The sequence below is a fragment of the Rhodnius prolixus genome, unplaced genomic scaffold (assembly GCF_049639745.1).
Source record: "Rhodnius prolixus isolate KJV_2025 unplaced genomic scaffold, Rpr scaffold_2, whole genome shotgun sequence".
Taxonomy (NCBI): domain Eukaryota; kingdom Metazoa; phylum Arthropoda; class Insecta; order Hemiptera; family Reduviidae; genus Rhodnius; species Rhodnius prolixus.
Window position 1 is genome coordinate 7273237 of NW_027411592.1, and position 23433 is coordinate 7296669.

General features: G+C 30.1%; 3 protein-coding genes across 13 annotated transcripts in view; 1 reads left to right on the forward strand and 2 right to left on the reverse strand.

The window, feature by feature from the left end:
- Positions 1-706, reverse strand: part of LOC141448810 (uncharacterized) — a 50911-nt gene extending 50205 nt beyond the window's left edge. For all 4 annotated transcript variants that reach the window (XM_074117496.1, XM_074117495.1, XM_074117493.1 and 1 more), the window contains exon 1: positions 573-706. The gene's annotated coding sequence lies outside the window, so the exon portion shown is untranslated. The remainder of the gene's footprint in view (positions 1-572) is intronic.
- Positions 707-1051: 345 nt separating this feature from the next.
- On the reverse strand, positions 1052-5537 carry LOC141450174 (inactive pancreatic lipase-related protein 1-like). The gene is made up of 10 exons (XM_074120330.1): positions 5534-5537; positions 4424-4565; positions 4147-4291; positions 3735-3838; positions 3506-3618; positions 2587-2730; positions 2417-2512; positions 1534-1642; positions 1317-1441; positions 1052-1244 (listed from the first exon to the last, which is right to left on the reverse strand). Exons 1-10 carry the CDS (start codon positions 5535-5537, stop codon positions 1177-1179), a joined length of 1050 nt encoding a protein of 349 aa, XP_073976431.1. The 3' UTR covers positions 1052-1176.
- Positions 5538-5950: 413 nt separating this feature from the next.
- Positions 5951-23433, forward strand: part of per (period circadian regulator) — a 52157-nt gene continuing 34674 nt past the window's right edge. For 5 of the 8 annotated variants that reach the window (XM_074117505.1, XM_074117512.1, XM_074117507.1 and 2 more), the window contains exon 1: positions 5951-6030. In XM_074117505.1, the coding sequence (XP_073973606.1) occupies positions 5966-6030 (65 nt within the window). In that variant the 5' untranslated portion in view covers positions 5951-5965. Of the gene's footprint in view, positions 6031-21751; positions 21923-23433 lie in introns of those variants that run through there. The other 3 variants (XM_074117510.1, XM_074117511.1, XM_074117509.1) reach the window with 2 other exon arrangements.

Genomic DNA, 23433 nt, shown 5'->3' on the forward strand with positions numbered 1-23433 from the left:
AAAGAAATTTAAAACAAAAATATACGAAGTTTACAAACATTATCTGAATACAACACATTTAATCTTAGTGTCTGAACTTGTATTACGGAGATTATTTATTAAGCAGAAAACCTATTTAATGGTTATAAAGCATTCTTAACATTTGAATCGATTACACGACAACTTACCGAAAACGAGATATAAAATAAGAAGCATATGGATTTAGTAATTTTATAGAATTCAAGCCTATACTAGGAAGTTGAGAAATGCTAGAATTTTCTGCATGCCAAGAAACTGAACAGTATATTTTCCACAGTTTTCTAGGGACAACATAACCTCTTTTTTAACCCTGTTTGTGAATAAACTGTACCGAAATGCATTAAGTAAATAAAAATCTATTATCAGTAAACTATAAACAATAAATATAACCTACATAACTTCTTAACTTGACCAGCTATAGTTATCTACCAGCCAAAGTTATTAACAATTCTCCTTGACTAGTGATTAAACTCTTACAGCTACTTTAAATCAATTTCAAAGTTAAACATTTTTCGTGTCGTAGCTTAAGAAAGTTAATTGCTTTTTTGACTTACCTTGTTTTCATTAGTCCTTCGTACTGTTTCACGTTCAAATAGCACGAAACAAACACTAACAATTCTCAGCACAAGTCCTAACACAATACGTCTGATGGACCTAACTACGGTCCATTTCAGATTAGTAAGTATAAGTACAAAGTTAGTAAGTTGTTAGGTCTGCCTAGCTTAGTCATCCACCGCATCACAAACAGAGCGCTGCTGAGGCCGGTAATTTATATATATATATATATATATATATTATATATGTGTATATTTATATATTCAAAACGCATTTCTCTTGAAAATTTTAAATACCAGAAAGTTTTGCAATGCTTTCCCTTCAAGATAACATTACACCTAAAATGCATGGTTATAACTAAGTTTTGCGAACGTCAAATAAGAGTAACAGATTGAGTAAGCTAATTGAAACTGTTCTTTAAGTCAGTTAATTTGATATTTTGCGACAAACATAAGACATAGGCTGAAAAACTGAAAAATATTGTCAAGATTTATTTTATTTTAAAACTATTCTAAAAGATATGTTACAAATTTGTCTTAAATTTTAAATGGAGACAAGTTGAAGACGTTCATTTCTCTAAGCATCAATAAATCTCGGTAAGCTTCAAATATGCTTCTTAAGGTAGTTCTTAATATGTTGCCTTATTTTCATACTTATTGGAAAATATTTGCCTAAAATTGATTATTATATAAAAATTATTTCTGGAAGATTAAAATGTTATAATTTAATTGTATTAATTTTACCACAATAAGGTGGAAAGTTATTTGTTTTTACAAAGAAAGTTCCTCTTGCGGGCAGTAATTTAGTAAATTTACCCATTTCTTGACAATTTTCCAATGTACAGTGCACTGCATCAGGAAGTGGGAAACTGAAAATGGAATCAAAGTGTATAAACTACCCATTGCATGTATCAATCTGAAAGAAGCTTTAAGCATGAGGTTCAGGAAATCGTCCACTTACCTCTCAGTTATATTCCATTTTATACCCCAAAAAGAACATGTTGAATCTAGAGCTTCTATTAAATATTCAGATGCTCTCATGTGACTACAAGCGACATTATGTATTGCGGCTGAAAATAGATATTATGTACTTTGTCTAGTGTTTATAACAAAAATTGTACAGTCAAAATTAGCAATACAGAATTATTTGTATCAATTATTTCAAGCACTTGCAGCAATTTTTTTTTTATTATTATTTATAATGGACTCTTTAATCAACGGTCATTTAGGTTCATAAAGGTCAATAACAAATGAGAAATGTAGGTTCAACTAAGTCATAAATTTGTTTTCATTCATTTATAAGAAAAAGAAAAAACTGGCAAAAAAAGACAGTTAATTTCAACTACTTCAAGATAAGAATGTTTTGAAATTTTTGATAAAAAAAAATTAAATACCTCTTTTTGAGCATAACTAGACCTACACAAATAATCTCTATATCAAGCAGCAAGATTGGCAAGGTTCCCGCTAGTGCTGTCGGCATAACATTGGTGTCAAAGTGGGATACTGGGCAGGGGGCCAAGGTGTTAACTCCTGCGTGGATCACTTTAAAATCCAATGGTTCTGATTAATATAGCCAAGATTCTGCGTGCTTTTGTTGTTTTTATTTCTTCTGCTATTGTTTAGAAAATTTGGTTTTCTAAGCTATTCTAAATGGTTTATTTAGCACCGGCTCTTGAACGAATTAATGTATGGCTTCCGCCGCAAAGTTAAGGAATCGTATTTATGCAAACGTCATTCAGATTAGTTATTTATAGAACTAATTATAAAACAGTGTTCATCTACCAGTTGAAATAAGACAAGAATCATTTTTATTTACTTTGTCATTTTAGTTTAGTTTATCTTACAGCTTAAGTGGTTGCCGATAAATTCCATAAATCCTTTCTCATTCCTCTTGCAACCTGGCTGAGAAAATCCACCATTAATGTAAAAATCCACATGGCCTATAAACAAAAAATAATAATTTAAAAACGAACTCAGAATTTTAATGAATATTAATTTATTTTAATACTTTTACCAGCAGGTTCTGCCATACCAAGACCTAACTGAGGCCAAGAAAGTTTACTATCAGTGTGTATAACATCAACAAAATCTGCATCGGTTCTATCTAGTTTAACTGCTGGAGATTTATTTGTAAACCAAGGTTGAGCTGGATCTAGGCCTGCAATTATTTGAAATAAAGAACAATCTTAACTACATCTCGTGATTATTTAAAAAAAAGTATAGAATAACACAATTCTGTTGAAGTTACTAGAAACTTTTATACATTTAGTCTACACATAAAGTGAGTAAGTTATAATTTCATTTGACTACAGCTAATCCAAAAAAACATTCTATTTAAAATATTTAAACTTGTACACTGACAGATTTGAATCTAGAAAACTTAGAATGTTACATGGTAAATAGCAAGATTCAGCTATCCACTATTCAACATGTTAAATATAGTTAGTGCACTGAGATTGAATGTTAATGAACTGAATTTCGCTATCGAAATCCATTGTTATCTAAAAGAATTTTTTTTGGCTCCCATTGAGGTTAATTTAAATGTATTCCAAGTATTCAGAGAATTTTTATAAGAATAAGAGAATGTGGATGTTTGGGAGTGAAATGACCTGTGGTTTCATAAGAGCTACGTCACTTGCTCTAACAGTTTCACGTTATGAGTACGGTAGTTATGAGTTGAAAGTGTAATTTGGCATACATAAAGGTCGCCGAAACCCAGAACAAAGAAGATTAGTTAACTTATATTAGCGGAATTAAATAATGTTTTCTTTCAAGTTTTTTCTGAATGTCTTGCCTCTAAAAATATAATTTATTTATAGACTAATTTTTTGTTATTAGTATAAAAGTTAATTTTTACTAATATATGCGTTTAAAGAAGAAATACTTACTGCTTAGTTACTATTTATAGTAAAAAGAAGTGAAATGTTATTTACCTGTGATGTAAGACACTGTCTTCATGTTAACTCTAACATAGGAAACTAAATGTGCTCCCAGACTTTGCCCTATTAAGTGAACATCACCAGTAGGTCTTATTTGACTAAGTAGGCTGAAAACAATTCAAATGTTACTTGAAAACTAACACGTTTACGTTGATGCCAACTTTAAACCATCTCTTAATATTTTTGTAAATAAATTAATTTTCGAAAAATCGAAAATAGAAACCTAGAAATCTGAGCGCCAACAATTCTTAAATTGGCTATTGCTTGTAAGTAGTTAGGTCCTGTGGCACCTTTTTGCCAGTCAACTGAGATCACATTTGTGTCTTCCTAAAAATAAAATTTTATAAAAGAAATAGTGAAACCGTAGTACTTTGTAAGCTGGGATTTTTTTCCTCCCAAGAAGAATAAGAAATTTTCACTAGAAGCAAAGGATTGTGCAAGTCTTTTGTTCTGAGCTATTTTTAAGATCTTTTCAATACACTTCGATTTTTGCGATACATTCTTTAAAATGAGATATTAATTGTAACTATCAATAGTCAACATGCTGCTTACAGATTTACATATTTATACCATTTCAACGTGATGAATAAATGAATTTTTTAAAAAAATATTTGCACATAAAAACATTATCCTACTTTCTTAAGAAGAGCAGTTTCCAATTTCCGAACCCAAGACATATTAGCAGAAGCAGAAAATCCGTGTACAATCACAGCTAAAGGTTTAAAAGATTTCATCTCTTCTAGATTTTCTAAATTTAATTCTTTCCTTTCTGAGTTATGCCTGAAACAAATAAAAGTATTGATCGCAGTATGTGTCTTTTCTCGAATTGCCAAGAAAATATTTACTAATTAACTTTTGATAAATTAAATAAATGTTGGTATAAACATAGCTGCTCCAAAAATATTAACCAACCTGGTGCTTAGAAAATATCTAGTACCTATGATGTTTGGTGCCTGCGGTAAGTATCCCCAAAGAGTGTTCCATGGATATGACAATGAGAAACAACCCACTTCAAGGAAGCACACATTACTATTAGCAACTACCTCTTCACTGACTACATTGTAAATTAAAAAAAAAATTAATAAAATTCATTGTTAAAATAAAATTAAAACAGGAATTCAAATGATCATTTAATTTTTACGAAACCACTTGATAATGAGAAGAAAGTTTTAGTGTTTTTACCAATTTTCTAGTTTAGATTATCAAAATGAGAAGATTTTGTACAACCTTGTGGAAAAAATAGGTCTTTTTTATAGGATGCTCAAATAAAATAAACCTAATTTTATCTTTGCCTTATCTTTTTGGGCATAACATTGAGCAATTCATTTTGTCTCGTTTGTAATTAAGAAATAATACAAATTTCTGTTTACTAATTTGTCTATGTTCATTAAATTACAATTAATTAATGTAAACCCTTAGTTTACAATACAAAAATGTTATTGGAATAAGTGTTGTGAAGAATGACATTCAAGCGCTATCTCTTGATTTTATGAAGAATTACTTATTTCATTATTTTGCTTTATTTAAATATTTTGTTCCTCTTATCGTAGAGCTTTCCATTCTTAATTTTACTCACTGATCACTTTTTGTAAGTGTGAATTCCTGTTATAAAGTGGACACAAAATAGAATAATTTCTGATGTACTATTAAAAAATAAACCAGTCTATGTTGGGTTACCATTTGATTGCGAACTTATGTCATTCTACTTTTGTTTCTGAGATCAAAAGTTCTTAGAAATATGAAAATATTTATTTTTATTAAATTAAAATGGATTCATGGAATTACATTGATTCACATGACTTAAAAGTCAAGAAAATGATTCCTAGATAAAGCTTGAAGGTATGAGTTTTTCTTCTACATGGTCCGAACTCTCAGCCACGTACGCTTTTCACTCTGGCATGAACTATCTAATATTTATAGAGTCATAACTTCTTCTTTCTGACATACCTACCCAGGCTATTTGCTAAGATGCGCACGCGATACATTTATTTATTGAATCAGACTGAACTAGAGAATTCAAACCCATAAGATGCCACAATAGTACCCCTGAGTCCTAGACAGGTTGGCTGGCCAACTCCCGAAGTAAATTTTTGACCACTATATTTAGATTAAAGCATTATGATTAAAATAAAAACTTTCACAATAATTTAATGAAAATTTATTATTATTTTTTTACACTAGCAGTAGGTAATTTTAAACGTACATCTTAGCCTAATGATAATATCCTGCAGTAAGTTTTACTAACTGCCAATAGATATTACAGTAATTCAGGGTGTACTTGAAGATTAAATGACCATGCAATTAATTATGTACAATCAAAATAGTTTAAAAAAGTGTTATTACGGATATTTTATCTCACTAACTTTAAAAATGATTTTTTTTTAAAAGTAATTGGGACAAGATGGAATTCAAAGATTCTGAAGCAAGAATACTGATTGCTGCGAAACTCCGAATATGAGAGTAGCAACTTATTTTATTGTGAAAATTAATGCTTCCAGCAGAATCTGCAGTTCTATAAGGTAAATGATTATCTATACTCTGCTTTTAAAATTATTATAACTAAGATTAAGTATTAAAGAGTCCGAAAGCTAAAACTGGATGTTGTATAAGATATCAATACGTTTATTTGTAGTTTTTTTTAAAGATAGTATTTTTGATATGAATTTAATTTTAAAGTAAAAAAAAATTTGATTACTTTCTGGTTTCATGAAATGATTAAATTAAAAAAAAACTTTAGGATTTCACTCTATTATTTTTGGGTAATGTTTATAAGTGATTGAAAATCTAAATATTTTGACTTTTATGAAATATCTCACTTCTAGGATTTTTTTGTTTCTTTAAATCAAAAAATGAAATCACTAGGTCATATTTATTACATTATATATTACATACAAATGTCATTTTTTATGTTTAAACTTGGCCTTTTTTAGAGTCCGTTACGCTTAAATGCATTTCCCTAACTTTCCTACAGAGGCTGCAGGTGTAATTACTTGTGCGTTAATATTCTCTCAGACAAACTCTTCTTCACCAGCTATCCCCAATATAACAGTACAGCAGTTTTTTCTTGTAACCACTCTAAGATATCATTTAAGATCTACAGATTTTTAGCTATTTCATTATAATAGTTCGCTTGAAGAACACAATTATTACCAGATTCCACTGTAGGACCCATCTAAAAGTTAAAATAAAAAGAGAATTCAGTACTCACCATTGCCTTTATCGAGTGCAATAATAACTGGCAAAAATAGAAAACTAATTTGAGATATGAAAAAATACATTCTACTCCATAAGAACACCTATTCTTATAATTTTAATTATTCTCTTGCAAAATCCTGACTATTTATAGCATCGTATAATTTATTCTGAATCTATATTAAATTGTAATTTATGTATCTGTGCTTTATTATATATGTGCTCTTCACATAAATTGTCCCACTTTATCCTTACTTTTTAAGGAAATATATATATATATATATATATATCTTCAATATTCAATTGCGTCTTAAACAAATAAGAACGTTTCAAAAACAGTATGAATTAATATTATATACGTTTGAAAAATTACTGCATTTAGGGTATTCACGATTAAACAGGTTCTGAATGGATGTTAGATTAGATAATTTATACAAAATTTGTCTGACTATGTCTAAAACCTGAAGGTTGCGATCAATACAATTAAAATACTTTCTTGATAGATTATTAGAAACTAATTTCTATTTACTTATTTTTTTGACCAGGTATTATTTTTATTTGAACATTTTTCCACAAAAACTCTTCATCATACCAAAGATTTTTCATGATTGTCACCTTCGTTTCCTTAACTTTTTACTACCGCTCAAATTGAGAACTATTTATTTTAATGCACATACGGTGTTTACAGACATTTCAAAATGTAGAGAAAAGTAAGGTGTGTAACTGTCACATATAGCAATGTTCTGGAAAGATTAGTTAACGAGATAATTATCATTAAATTTTGCCGGTTTTCAAATTCCTACAAATTACAAACGTTTACATCTCTTTTTGTATTTGTTAAATTTCAATGATTTTTTTGCGGACTTGTAGACAAAGGTTAACTTTATTTGTGGTATAAATGGCATTGTATTAGTGATAGTAGTTCATGAGATAATCAAGCTATAAATTTTGGTCGTTTTCAATTTCGTTTCGAATTCGTTCAAAATTCAAACGTTTACATCTTTTTTAGTGTTTATCAGATTCCAATAAATTCTTTACCGAATTGTAGAGAAAACACACGTGTATATCTGGCACAATTTGCAATGTTCTAGACATATTAGTTAACGAGATATTGAAGAAATTTTGGACGTTTTCAATTTCATTTCGAATTCGTTCAAAATTCAAACGTTTATATCTTCTTTCGTGTTTATCAGATTTCAATGAATTCTTTACCGAATTGTAGAGAAAACACAGGTGTGTAACTGTTAGAAATTGCAATGTTCTAGAGATATTAGTTACGAGATATTGAAGGTTAAATTTTGGATGTTATCAATTTCGTTTCGTATTCGTTCAAAATTCAAACGTTTATATCTTTTTTCGTATTTATCAAATTTCAATGAATTCTTTCCCGAATTGTAGAGAAAACACACCTATATAACTGGCACAATTTGCAATGTTCTAGTGATAATAGTTAACGAGATATTGAAGGTTAAAATTTGGAGGTTTTCAAAATCATTCAAATTTCAAACGTTTATATCTCTTTTTGTATTTGTTAGATTTCAGTGATTTTCTTACGGAAATGTAGAGAAAAGTTAACTTTATTTGTGGTATAAATGGCATTTTATTAGTGATAGTAGTTCATGAGATAATCAAGGTTTAAATTTTGGATATTTTCAATTTCGTTTCGAATTCGTTCAAAATTAAAACGTTCATATCTTTTTTCGTGTTTATCAGATTTCAATGAATTCTTTACCGAATTGTAGAGAAAACACACGTGTATAACTGGCACAATTTGCAATGTTCTAGAGATATTAGTTAACGAGTTATTGAAGGTGAAATTTTAGAGGTTTTCAAATCCATTCAAATTTCAAACGTTTATATCTCTTTTTGTATTCGTTAGATTTCAATGATTTTTTTACGGAAATGTAGAGAAAAGTTAACTTTATTTGTGGTATAAATTGCACTGTATTAGTGATAGTAGTTCATGAGATAATCAACGTTTAAATTTTGGACGTTTTCAATTTCGTTTCGAATTCGTTCAAAATTCAAACGTTTATATCTTTTTTCGTGTTTATCAGATTTCAATGAATTCTTTACCGAATTGTAGAGAAAACACAGGTGTGTAACTGTTAGAAATTGCAATGTTCTAGAGATATTAGTTACGAGATAATCGAAGTTTAAATTTTGGACGTTTTCAATTTCGTTTCGAATTCGTTCAATGTTCAAACGTTTATATCTTTTTTTGTGTTCATCAGATTTCATTGAATTCTTTACCCAATTGTAGAGAAAACAAAGGTGTATAACTGGCACAATTTGCAATGTTCTACAGATATTAGTTAACGAGATATTGAATGTTAAATTTTAGATGTTTTCAAATCCATTCAAATTTCAAACGTTTATATCTCTTCTTGTATTAGTCCGATTGAAATGATTTTTTTACGGAAATGTAGAGAAAAGTTAGTTTTATTTATTGCATAAATGGCATTGTATTAGTGATATTAGTTCATGAGATAATCAACGTTTAAATTTTGGACGTTTTCAATTTCGTTTCGAATTCGTTCAATGTTCAAAGGTTTATATCTTTTTTCGTGTTTATCAGATTTCAATGAATTCTTTACCGAATTGTAGAGAAAACACACGTGTATAACTGGCACAATTTGCAATGTTCTAGAGATATTAGTTAACGAGTTATTGAAGGTTAAAATTTGGGGGTTTTCAAATTCAATCAAATCTCAAACGTTTATATCTCTTTTTGTATTTGTTAGATTTCAGTGATTTTTATACGGAAATGTAGAGAAAAGTTAAATTTATTTGTGGTATAAATGGCACTGTATTAGTGATAGTAGTTCATGAGATAATCAACGTTTAAATTTTGGACGTTTTCAATTTCTTTTCGAATTCGTTCAAAATTCAAACGTTTATATCTTTTTTCGTGTTTATCAGATTTCAATGAATTCTTTACCGAATTGTAGAGAAAACAAAGGTGTATAACTGGCACAATTTGCAATGTTCTACAGATATTAGTTAACGAGATATTGAATGTTAAATTTTAGATGTTTTCAAATCCATTCAAATTTCAAACGTTTATATCTCTTCTTGTATTTGTTAGATTTCAATGATTTTTTTACGGAAATGTAGAGAAAAGTTAACTTTATTTGTGGTATAAATTGCACTGTATTAGTGATAGTAGTTCATGAGATAATCAACGTTTAAATTTTGGACGTTTTCAATTTCGTTTCGAATTCGTTCAAAATTCAAACGTTTATATCTTTTTTCGTGTTTATCAGATTTCAATGAATTCTTTACCGAATTGTAGAGAAAACACAGGTGTGTAACTGTTAGAAATTGCAATGTTCTAGAGATATTAGTTACGAGATAATCGAAGTTTAAATTTTGGACGTTTTCAATTTCGTTTCGAATTCGTTCAATGTTCAAACGTTTATATCTTTTTTTGTGTTCATCAGATTTCATTGAATTCTTTACCCAATTGTAGAGAAAACAAAGGTGTATAACTGGCACAATTTGCAATGTTCTACAGATATTAGTTAACGAGATATTGAATGTTAAATTTTAGATGTTTTCAAATCCATTCAAATTTCAAACGTTTATATCTCTTCTTGTATTAGTCCGATTGAAATGATTTTTTTACGGAAATGTAGAGAAAAGTTAGTTTTATTTATTGCATAAATGGCATTGTATTAGTGATATTAGTTCATGAGATAATCAACGTTTAAATTTTGGACGTTTTCAATTTCGTTTCGAATTCGTTCAATGTTCAAAGGTTTATATCTTTTTTCGTGTTTATCAGATTTCAATGAATTCTTTACCGAATTGTAGAGAAAACACACGTGTATAACTGGCACAATTTGCAATGTTCTAGAGATATTAGTTAACGAGTTATTGAAGGTTAAAATTTGGGGGTTTTCAAATTCAATCAAATCTCAAACGTTTATATCTCTTTTTGTATTTGTTAGATTTCAGTGATTTTTATACGGAAATGTAGAGAAAAGTTAAATTTATTTGTGGTATAAATGGCACTGTATTAGTGATAGTAGTTCATGAGATAATCAACGTTTAAATTTTGGACGTTTTCAATTTCTTTTCGAATTCGTTCAAAATTCAAACGTTTATATCTTTTTTCGTGTTTATCAGATTTCAATGAATTCTTTACCGAATTGTAGAGAAAACAAAGGTGTATAACTGGCACAATTTGCAATGTTCTACAGATATTAGTTAACGAGATATTGAATGTTAAATTTTAGATGTTTTCAAATCCATTCAAATTTCAAACGTTTATATCTCTTCTTGTATTTGTTAGATTTCAGTGATTTTTTTACGGAAATGTAGAGAAAAGTTAACTTTATTTATGGTATAAATGGCATTGTATTAGTGATATTAGTTCATGAGATAATCAAGGTTAAAATTTTGGTCGTTTTCAATTTCGTTTCGAATTCGTTCAAAATTCAAACGTTTACATCTTTTTTCGTGTTTATCAGATTTCAATGAATTCTTTCCCGAATTGTAGAGAAAACACACATGTATAACTGGCACAATTTGCAATGTTCTAGAGATATTGAAGGTTAAAATTTGGAGGTTTTCAAAATCATTCAAATTTCAAACGTTTATATCTTTTTTTGTATTTGTTAGATTTCAATGATTTTTTTACGGAAATGTAGAGAAAAGTTAACTTTATTTATGGAATAAATGGCATTGTATTAGTGATAGTAGTTCAGGAGATAATCGAAGTTTAAATTTTGGACGTTTTCAATTTCGTTTCGAATTCGTTCAATGTTCAAACGTTTATATCTTTTTTTGTGTTCATCAGATTTCATTGAATTCTTTACCCAATTGTAGAGAAAACACACGTGTATATCAGGCACAATTTGCAATGTTCTACAGATATTAGATAACGAGATATTGAATGTTAAATTTTAGATGTTTTCAAATCCATTCAAATTTCAAACGTTTATATCTCTTCTTGTATTAGTCCGATTGAAATGATTTTTTTACGGAAATGTAGAGAAAAGTTAGTTTTATTTATTGCATAAATGGCATTGTATTAGTGATATTAGTTCATGAGATAATCAAGGTTTAAATTTTGGACGTTTTCAATTTCGTTTCGAATTCGTTCAATGTTCAAAGGTTTATATCTTTTTTCGTGTTTATCAGATTTCAATGAATTCTTTACCGAATTGTAGAGAAAACACACGTGTATAACTGGCACAATTTGCAATGTTCTAGAGATATTAGTTAACGAGTTATTGAAGGTGAAATTTTAGAGGTTTTCAAATCCATTCAAATTTCAAACGTTTATATCTCTTCTTGTATTAGTCCGATTGAAATGATTTTTTTCGGAAATGTAGGGAAAAGTTAACTTTATTTATGCTATAAATGGCATTGTATTAGTGATAGTAGTTCAGGAGATAATCAAAGTGTAAATTTTTGACGTTTTCAATTTCGTTTCGAATTCGTTCAATGTTCAAACGTTTATATCTTTTTTCGTGATTATCAGATTTCAATGAATTCTTTACCCAATTGTAGAGAAAACACACGTGTATATCAGGCACAATTTGCAATGTTCTACAGATATTAGTTAACCAGATATTGAAGGTTAAATTTTAGAGGTTTTCAAATTCAATCAAATTTCAAACGTTTATATCTCTTTTTGTATTCGTTAGATTTCAATGATTTTTTTACGGAAATGTAGAGAAAAGTTAAATTTATTTGTGGTATAAATGGCACTGTATTAGTGATAGTAGTTCATGAGATAATCAACGTTTAAATTTTGGACGTTTTCAATTTCTTTTCGAATTCGTTCAAAATTCAAACGTTTATATCTTTTTTCGTGTTTATCAGATTTCAATGAATTCTTTACCGAATTGTAGAGAAAACAAAGGTGTATAACTGGCACAATTTGCAATGTTCTACAGATATTAGTTAACGAGATATTGAATGTTAAATTTTAGATGTTTTCAAATCCATTCAAATTTCAAACGTTTATATCTCTTCTTGTATTTGTTAGATTTCAGTGATTTTTTTACGGAAATGTAGAGAAAAGTTAACTTTATTTATGGTATAAATGGCATTGTATTAGTGATATTAGTTCATGAGATAATCAAGGTTAAAATTTTGGTCGTTTTCAATTTCGTTTCGAATTCGTTCAAAATTCAAACGTTTACATCTTTTTTCGTGTTTATCAGATTTCAATGAATTCTTTCCCGAATTGTAGAGAAAACACACATGTATAACTGGCACAATTTGCAATGTTCTAGAGATATTGAAGGTTAAAATTTGGAGGTTTTCAAAATCATTCAAATTTCAAACGTTTATATCTTTTTTTGTATTTGTTAGATTTCAATGATTTTTTTACGGAAATGTAGAGAAAAGTTAACTTTATTTATTGCATAAATGACATTGTATTAGTGATATTAGTTCATGAGATAATCAAGGTTTAAATTTTGGACGTTTTCAATTTCGTTTCGAATTCGTTCAATGTTCAAAGGTTTATATCTTTTTTCGTGTTTATCAAATTTCAATGAATTCTTTCCCGAATTGTAGAGAAAACACACCTGTATAACTGGCACAATTTGCAATGTTCTAGTGATAATAGTTAACGAGATATTGAAGGTTAAATTTTGGAGGTTTTCAAACTCATTCAAATTTCAAACGTTTATATCACTTTTTGTATTTGTTAGATTTCAGTGATTTTCTTACGGAAATGTAGAGAAAAGTTAAATTTATTTGTGGTATAAATGGCATTGTATTAGTGATAGTAGTTCAGGAGATAATCGATGTTTAAATTTTGGACGTTTTCAATTTCGTTTTGAATTCGTTCAATGTTCAAACGTTTATATCTTTTTTCGTGTTTATCAGATTTCAATGAATTCTTTACTGAATTGTAGAGAAAACACACGTGTATAACTGGCACAATTTGCAATGTTCTAGAGATATTAGTTAACGAGTTATTAAAGGTGAAATTTTAGAGGTTTTCAAATCCATTCAAATTTCATACGTTTATATCTCTTTTTGTATTTGTTAGATTTCATTGATTTTTTTACGGAAATGTAGAGAAAAGTTAACTTTATTTGTGGCATAAATGGCATTGTATTAGTGATAGTAGTTCATGAGATAATCAAGGTTTAAATTTTGGATGTTATCAATTTCGTTTCGTGTTCGTTCAAAATTCAAACGTTTATATCTTTTTTCGTATTTATCAAATTTAAATGAATTCTTTCCCGAATTGTAGAGAAAACACACCTGTATCACTGGCAGAAATTGCAACTTTCTAGAGATATTGTTAACGAGATATTGAAGGTTAAATGTTAGCTTTTTTCAAATTCTCTCAAATTTTAAACGTTTATATGTCTTTTTGTATTGGTTGGGTTTGAATGATTTCTTTACGGAAATATAGAGAATAGTTTGATGTATAACTGTTACAAATTGCAATGTTCTAGAACTTCGTTTCCCAACCTGTGGTACGCGAGTGGCTAGTTGGTGGTAGGCGTAAAATAATCAATAATGGCGGACATCAAAAATTTAAAAAAAAAATTAAGCATTAAGATATCCTTGAAACATTTTTTTTCTATAATACATAAAAAATATTTTAGTTAATAAATTGATTTGCATTAAAGTTGTTAATACTATAATAAGGTTAATCTGTCTCAAGATATACGAGAAAATCGAAAAAATATAATACACATTTAACAATATCAAAATTGTGTTTTATGCAGTATTTTCTAAATCCCGAAAACACCAAATTGGTTATTCAATTCATTTATCATTTAAGTTATCATTTAATGATAATTGAATTTCAAACCCCTTCTATAAAGAAAATTTAGGAAAAGCTCTATCATTATCAATAAAAGTTAAAAAAAAGTTAATTCAATTTATTATGTGAAAAATGTTGATTAGAAGTACATAATTCTTAAAAGAGGTAACTGGAGTCTTAGTTCGCTGACTACCCCTCATAAAACGAATTAGTTTAATAAAGTTGAAGAAAAATGTTCAGTTAAAATGGCAGTATTTAAATTATTATTTATTTATTTTCATTTTATTTGCCATACTTACAACTACACCAATTGATATTAAATTAAAGATTATTTTTTGTTTGAGTTGAAAATAAATATACTGTTGCAATACAAATAACTAATTCAATCATCCGAGCTATAAATATTATAAAAGTTCATTTATAACATTGAGTGCGTCTTTTAATAGTAGTGTTTTCAGATAGGTGTGTACTACTGGTCCAGAAATAGGACAATAGCCCACGAAACTCTTGTTTAGTAGATGTTTAAGGCGAGAGGCGGCGTCAGCACCCCCTCGTGCGGTGCCGCCTCCGAGGGCAGAAATAGCACTCCCTTCCCTTAAAGTGGAGATTGTTGTGCAAGTCCCGTTGTAATCCACGTGCTCAGACTTGTATTAGGTCTTGGACTGTTGGTAAACTCTTGCAACGTACTTCGGGCTCTCTCAAATTTAGTAGTACTGTTTAGAGCAAGCGTCATGTTACAAATGGAGTTACCAGATAGGTATGCGATCTCTAATATTTTATTTACTTGTTTATATTTGTTTTCTTTATTGATGTTACATAAAATTAATAAGCTGTGAGAGTCTTAGTTGTCGATTACTGTTTTCTGAAATATTGCATTATTATTACTGTTTTTGTAATTGCGCTTTCGTCTTGGAAGACTCAGTGATGTTGCCTCTATCCTAAATAACTGAAAGAAGTATAAAGAATATATTTTGCAAAGAGTGGTGTTCATAGTTCTTTTCCTACTTCAGAATGACTTTTTTTCCTGCTCCAGCGTTTTTTTGGGATTAACTGAAAGTAACCTAGAACGAAATTACGGTTCTGTTCTATATGATTAAGTGTTGTAGTCTGATTTCATTTGTAGTCGTTTCGGATTGAAACATGGATTGTAGTTGAATTACCAGCATGGACGTTTCATGACAATTCATTGAATAATTCTTAAATCTTAACTCTTAAATCATACTAAACTCACTTACTTCTTTCATGATTTTGGCATGATTTTTTAGCTAATAAAGTTTATTATATGGATAAAGTTTTGCGTTTCCCCTTTCATAAGTATGAGAAGCAAATATCAATTGCAGCAACAATCTAATAGTTTATTAGAACTAAATTATTTCAGAAAATTAACTGATATTTTTTACTTTAGTGAGAATGATTTATAAACAAGGGCAAGTCCCAGGTAGAAATTACCGCAATGTTAAATTTTAAATCTATTTTATTGACTACCGTAATTTTCGCTTTGAAACTGTTTTATTTATTTCATTTAATATTAATATTGTTTAACTTGAACAATGTTTTCTCTTTAATAGAGAAGCAAACCAAAATATGTTTTATTTATTAGTTTATTTGTCTATCTGAAAATTATAGTTGACAATGGTTTTATATAAATACATTTATGATTATAAAATCTAGTAATTTTAAGTGATCGCAACTCCTCTTCTTACGGTTGGGAAGGCTTCCCAAAAAGAATAAAATTTGATCTAACCGGACTGGACAATTATATTGAACTTAACATACTGTTGGACTTTTTTCTTATTTTTCCAATGAAAATTCCTTGTTATGCCTACCATATATGGACATGATTAGAACATGTAGGTGTTGAACGTCCTGCTGCTGTGTTCTGCAGCAAATTCTATTATTCAGCAGCAATGACGTGCGGGGTGATAAAATGATTCCCTCACTGGGCGCCAGTTAGCTTGCTACGCACTGCCGTCATCACACATCTCTAACCATACAGGTTTTATACCGGATCAATTTCTTTACCGTCTGAAAGTTGTAGAATAAAACTATTAATTGCAAAAAGATGTTGCAGTTTTTTCAGGGGCCAAACGATTTTCCACAATCTCTTAAGGACCCTGTATTGTTCACATCATTGTTCTCAGCAAATATTCAATTTTTTATATTCAACGCCAACGCCATGCTCCCTATTAAAACCAGTAAGAGAAAGTAATAATTATTTGTTTTCCATTCTTTCCTCTTGATTTTGTCGACTTTTTGTAAGTAATTTTCTCGGGAAATACGTAATGAAATATCCTAATGCGATAATAACAATCGATCGAGAGCAGAGATTAGCTGAGTGGTTAGATCGGACCAGTACGTCGGAGGTCTCGGATTCTGGAAGTGCGACGGGCGCTATCTTTCGACTTTCGCTTCCTAGGAGCCACTATAATCGCTGTCCGCTAGGGAAAGTGTTTTTCTATGAGAGAGAATGTCTGGAAGCCGGAAGTGCACTGAACATACTCCGGGCAACAATGACCTTAGTTATTGAATGCCTTAAATTAATATTGTAGGTAATAATAATTAAGAATATTGTGCCAACTGATGTGAACAGAACATCTCATTAACAGAAAATCAGCTGTAATAACTAAAACTTTTTAAAAAAAACTAGGAATAGCTCAATATTTCCTCATCTCTCTGAAATTATTTTTATAAATAATTAAAGGGGGAAAAAAGGTGGATTCAGCAAACCAATTTAGAAAACAAAGTTTACTTTCTCGGTTGTATTTAGAATTAATAAAAATACTTTTACCAAGAAAGAAAGGGCCATAAATAGTCTCAAGAGAAGGTGGTCGTGGGGTGAGACTTCCATAACAGCGTCCATTGTCTGTCACCAGCACATTGTTCTGCAGCACTTCGATCGTCAACTTCTCGAAACAATGTACAGCCCTATCTTTCTACTTTGAACATGGTTTATTCATTTCTCACAACTTACTTTTTATAATAAAAACCGTATTGAGATACTTTTAAATATTTAGTATTAAAATTTTTGATATTCAGCTTTCAGCTGAAATAAATGTTTTGTGGTCCTAGAGAGATAAGTGAGAATACAAAGTTTAAGAAAATGAAAATTGCCTGGCTTGAGAAAGACTTCAAAACTAGAGGGATAAGTGAGATGAAACCACTGCTACTACATGGGCTTGACCCAACTAGCCAAATATCAAATTTGTATTTCTTCCATTTCCATTTTTCCGTTAACCACGTTACTAACACACACAAACCAATTTATGAAAAACTTCTTTTTCATTTTATGGGAAATTCACAACATTTAATTCCAGCAGAAAAACTAAAATTAAATTAGCACAATTGTATTAATTTCTCTTTCTATGTGCAAAGAAATTTTTAAAAAAATATGGAGTGCAATTTACTCGTACAATAAACCCAGTGATTGGTTTATACTTCACTGAAGTATATAGTGCTGGATGAAGCTGTTCACTGCATTTCCGGTGGAAGTAGGCTTATCTATAATTACCTTGTACAAACTATTATGCACAAACTGGAAATTAGTTACAAGGATGGTAACCAACTATTATCTAATTGGCAAGCCACACGTGTATGAAATCAATAACTGTACAAATCACAAGGGATTTCTCTTCACGTGGATTTGTGTTACGTAAACATCTCTCTGTAAATAACATTGATCTAGAGAAAATTGTTCTAATTTAAGATCAAGTGAATATTCTTCAGTACTTTTTAATTTAAAGAGTTAAGTTGAGCTCTATAGTATAATGAGTATAGCAATTTTACAAGTTGTGTGCTTCACAGACATTTTCAACTTGAAGCTTTTATCGTAGATACTCTTTGAGGTCCCTAGAGTTTGAATAAGTTTTTTTTTAAATTTCTTTCTTTTTCTCATCTCTGCATGTTGGTGAACAAAATTACTACCTTTTTTTTTTTAATAAGAATTGGTTTTCCTCCGCCGAAATATTAGAAAACAAATTCTTGACAAGTTGCGGTAAAAATAAACAGTTGACATTTTAACTTTAATCATTTTATTTTTAAATAACCGTTTCGGAATAAAATTAATACATTTTTTTTTTATTTAATAAATGTTTTAGAGTCTCAGACGACCTTGGGGCAGACTTTAGGTGTACCTGTTTCATTGACTTTTGGAGTAAAGAATTATAAGGATTTGAATGACTCTTCGAAATTATTGATAAGATTAAATATTACATTATTAAAATTTGTGCCAATTTGTAGGTTCTTTTACCCCGATAGGGGAAAGTATTGTTTTCCAACAGATGTATCATATTGAGGAAAGTCAAAGGTTTTGATTTATCATTGCCTGAAAAAGTAGTTTAAAAAAATTGGGGTGTATGTAGGTATCGTCAGCAAAAACCAAAAACTGTAAAAAGCAAGTTCTAATTTGAAATTTCGGTTAAGTAGTAATTTCAGTTAGTAGCTTAACGAAGTAAGTTTAAGCCAAAATTAGCCAAAGTGCTCCGTCATTGAATCACTTTTCACAATCTTGCGATTTTCTTTACAAGTGATTTTCACTGTTTTTATTAAACTTTCCATTTTGTTAAAATATTCGTAGATCCATAACTTCACTTTTAAACATTATTCTGTGAAAAATTTATTATTCTAGGGCTGCCATTGTAGTGTAGTGAATCAAAATGTATAATATTCAAGGATTAAATAATTTTGCTGAAATTTGGAGTTCAAAAAAATTGAACAAAATTTCTTAAAGTTTTTTTTTCTGAATTTCTTGAAAACTCCTTAGTTTGTTTAAACTTTTTTCTGTAAATTTATTAGATGTCCATTGTAAGTCGAAAAGCATTTGCATTTCGAAAAGGAGAATGTGTTTGTTTACTGAATATCTCAAAAGGAAAATACGTATGTGGAAAGCGCAGACTTGCTGTACTGTCCTGGTTCTAATGCAACTTCACTCACTAATGATTTGACCGAAATTCGTGTGCCAGAAGTTTCAGTAGTAATCTGATGAATTTTTGTCCTGTTTTTTTGCGATTTTATTTCATATTCTATTTACCTTTACTTACCTAAACATCTATCATTTTCCATAGTAAATTAATTGGCAATATTCCGAACTGTTTGCATTAAACTTAATGTAATAACTGCATTTATTGCAATTGGCCTCTTTTATTTGCCAAATTTTCCAAGAAAAATTGGTTTATGGGGTATTGTGGTGGCTGTGGCTGAATACTGAAGTCACACTTTCTGAATTGATGGTTATTGCTGCTAAGGATGGGCGAATTATACCTCTAGCCTTGCTACCCCTTGAAATAGAAAGCAACTTACTTTTAGCAAAATTATATGCTGCTAAAACTCCAATTAAAATTACAATTATTGCAGAATCAGAAGGAATATGCACACTTGATTACCTCGACCCAGGTAAAGACTTCCACTTTAGTTCGAAATTCTCTTCAAGATTAATGAGTTCTTGGATGCTGGTAGCTATTTCGTTATATCTAAGGCACTGTTTTATTATAGTGAATCACCATTGTAGTGAAGTGAAATTTAATCCACTTTGGAAAATTAAATAAATTCTATGAGATAGAAAGTTGTGAATTCTATTCGAGTGCGTACACCCCAAATTTTAAAAAAATATAAATTTTAGTCAGACTCTTTATAAATGAATCTTCATTATCAATATACATTGTCTTAAGACTCTCAATGTTTTTAACATTATCACTCTATGATATACTATCTTTTAGAATAACAAGATAATGGTTACATCTTCAATAGTAATATTTCGAAAAATCTTGAGAACAAAGAAATAATTTTCTTTCAAAATTAGTAAACATTTTAGGAACATAACATGAGTGCGTGGAGAGAAAGGACAAAAACAAATACTGTTCACGTGTGCGAGTGCGTGAATTGTTTAAGACGTTCAGGGACAACCTAAAAAAAAGTTAACTAAAATAAAACGTAAATGTTTTACGATTTTAATCCATTAGAATCCTAAAAAAATAATTTGTAAATTAATGCAGCATTTTTAATAAGGAAAATTTAATAATTTTCTAAGAATTTTGGTTTGATGTTGTTGAAGAACATAAGGTTGGGTTATTTGTATATTTACTCATTTATTTTTATTTTTTTAATTTAAAGCGCGTCGACATCTGAGATCATTGGCGCCCATTGCCCTACCGGTTCTGGGCAGTGTTTTCTCGTTTCTGACAAGTTTCTGTCCATCACCGGATAGTAAGCTTTAAGTGGCTCCTGGGAAAAGAAAATCTAAGGGCTAGCGAGCGACTAGATTCAAACCCGGGGCCTCCGTGTTGGTATCCAATTTACGCAATCCACTGCGCTAATCCCTTCCCTGTACTTCTTATTGTTGGAAGTATTGTCATCGTGTTACATTTTGGGTGCTACCTTGAGATTCCCAGATTTCCCAAAAAGAGCTTTTTCTCCCCTTACATATTCAACTTATTCTTACTCTTCTTCTGTTGTGTGTGAAAAGCATTACCTTAAAAAAAAAAGAAAGGAAAATCTTAGAAAGCTCAAATATTAGATTATGTTGACTTTCACCAGGGTGTGTGATTGGAAGTTTCGTTAAAAATGTCCCTACCGGAAATCCTACTTAACCGACAGCTTCTTGTCTAGGGACTCCTGCAAGTTATACTTTCTCTTTCTCGTATGAAGAAAGTATTGCGACTGAGTCAAATTTGCGAATTTGAGTTTTCTTTGAAAATAACCATTTGAAGGTTATCTGGGTTTTTTAGAAGATTGTTTGTGTTAACACACTAGCTCATAAAACAACAGTTGTAGGAAGTACACTCCATAGAACTTGACTATAACAATATCTCTCAACTGAAAGTAGAACATTACGGGGGAGGATTTTTCTTCACTTTTTGGACATTTTCTCGAAAAGGTTACACTCTCATTGCGTTCTTGGAGATCTACAGCATTAATTCAAACCTTTTTCTACAAAAATTAATCAAGAACACCTCTGGAAAAGGGTATGGGTAAAAGTTTTCCTCTATATTGCTCTCTGACTGTAATGTATGATCAAATGTCGTTAATTAATTGCTGGCGTATATGATTCACACTTCACTTGCAAGAATCTCTGGTTTGATATCTTGAAATCTCCTGCTAAGATTGATTGACAATAATACGTTTACTGGAGTAAAAGTTAATTAAACAACACCAAATATACGTTTTATTGACAAGTTAATTATTTTCAGTAATGAACAGTTTAAATAACACCTCTACGGTTATATTAATACATCGGGGACTTTCAGCGCGGTAAGTGTGGTAGTACTGTTGAGAGCAGAGCGGTCACGTGTGGTTGCAGCGTGATTCTTGATTGTATCTGAGCGCGGGTTGTGTAGCCTCTGTTCTCGTTAGTACTGCAGGTGCTGGCCGTTGTACTCTCAGGCTAGGCCTTCTAGTTTGTTTGGTTATCATCATCCCTGATGTGCTCACCGAATATTCACACATTTCTACTGAAATATACAACATCTGTCCGGCATGAGGTAAATCATAAGTTTACTCTTTGATAACATTATCAATATTATAATCTTATCTTTTTTGATGGGTTTCTATAATCAGAAATTATCAGTGTTAATTTTTTTATTTTATTATTTTTAATTTATGGATCTTTTTGGTAGGACACGAAACAATTATTATTTACATTTTTAAACAAACAAGTAGAATTCGAACCATAAAAACTTTCGAATTTTTCATTTAAATGATATAGTATGACTGACGTAAGGAATCGCTTTCGAGAAGAATCAGTTCTTTCTCTAATATATTAATTATTTCTTCTACATCAAGAATTCAATTAAAATTGACAGTTTAAGTGTTACTTTTTTTAATTTTTTTTTTTTGCACAAAGTAATAATAGTAAAATAAACCTCTTTAAAATAAGGTTGGTTGACTTTATCAGTAAGAAAAAAAAAAATCTGTGAAAAGTCAAAAAACTTTCTCCTAACATCGCTATCAAGTTTTCTTCATACAACTAAATGTTAGCTCATTTGACAGGTTTTTTTTTGTATCTTCATCTTTCTTTTATACCGTCTAAGTTGGTAACTGCCTAAGGAAAAAAGGTACTTACTATATTCGCGATGACCAACGCCTTCTTCGACGTCTTTCATTATGAGTAACAGTACCGCTATAGTACTATAATTTCGCTTCCGGTGTCTTTCAAATTGTATTTAAAGCAACTTATTACCTAAATAGTCAATTGCCTCGGTACTCTTGGTTATTATTTTCATTCTGTTCTCTTTACAGCTTCTGTATCTAAAATATCTTGAAATAGCTGTTCCATCAACTAAAACCAGTTGACCTCATACCCTCTAAAAACAAAAAATAAGAACCTTTATCCTTAGGTTCGAATTTGTTTCTCCTAGCAAAATTACTATTGATGCCTGCATTATCACCATTCTTTCCCGAGCCTGAGATCCTGTGTAACGTTTGCCTGCATTAGGATCACTAATATTTGCGGATGGTGATCATATTACTTTTGCTCTTATTGCTATTAGTGTTACTCTAATTGTCTAGACATATTTATCTGTTTTATTGTGGGTTGTTGGAGGACCTCTTTCGTATAGCTATTCTCCTCCATTTTTTATTTCGAAGTTTATTTTTGTTTTAGATTTAATTGAGGCTAATGGTATTCCTCAAAACGAATTACACATTTATTTTACAATTTTTTTAAATAATATACTTGGCTGTGAAATGAATTCTACTACGAAGCGTTCCAAAATATACAAATGATTTAGAAATGGCAGTTAGTGCTGTTCATATTCTGCTTCTTGGTGAATGAAATGTTCCTATGAAGCATTCAGACTCGTCTGCTTGAATACATAGTGTGTGGGACCCAAGACCTACTCAGTGCTCGTTATACTTTCTCTTGTTTAATTTCCTCGGATCATCCGCTCGGCCTTTCATTTGTATTTAGTTATACGCTGTCTGGCTTCCCTTTAATTATTCTTCTGACAGTTCTGCAATCAGAAGCATCGTCAGAAGGTGCCTGAATTCAATA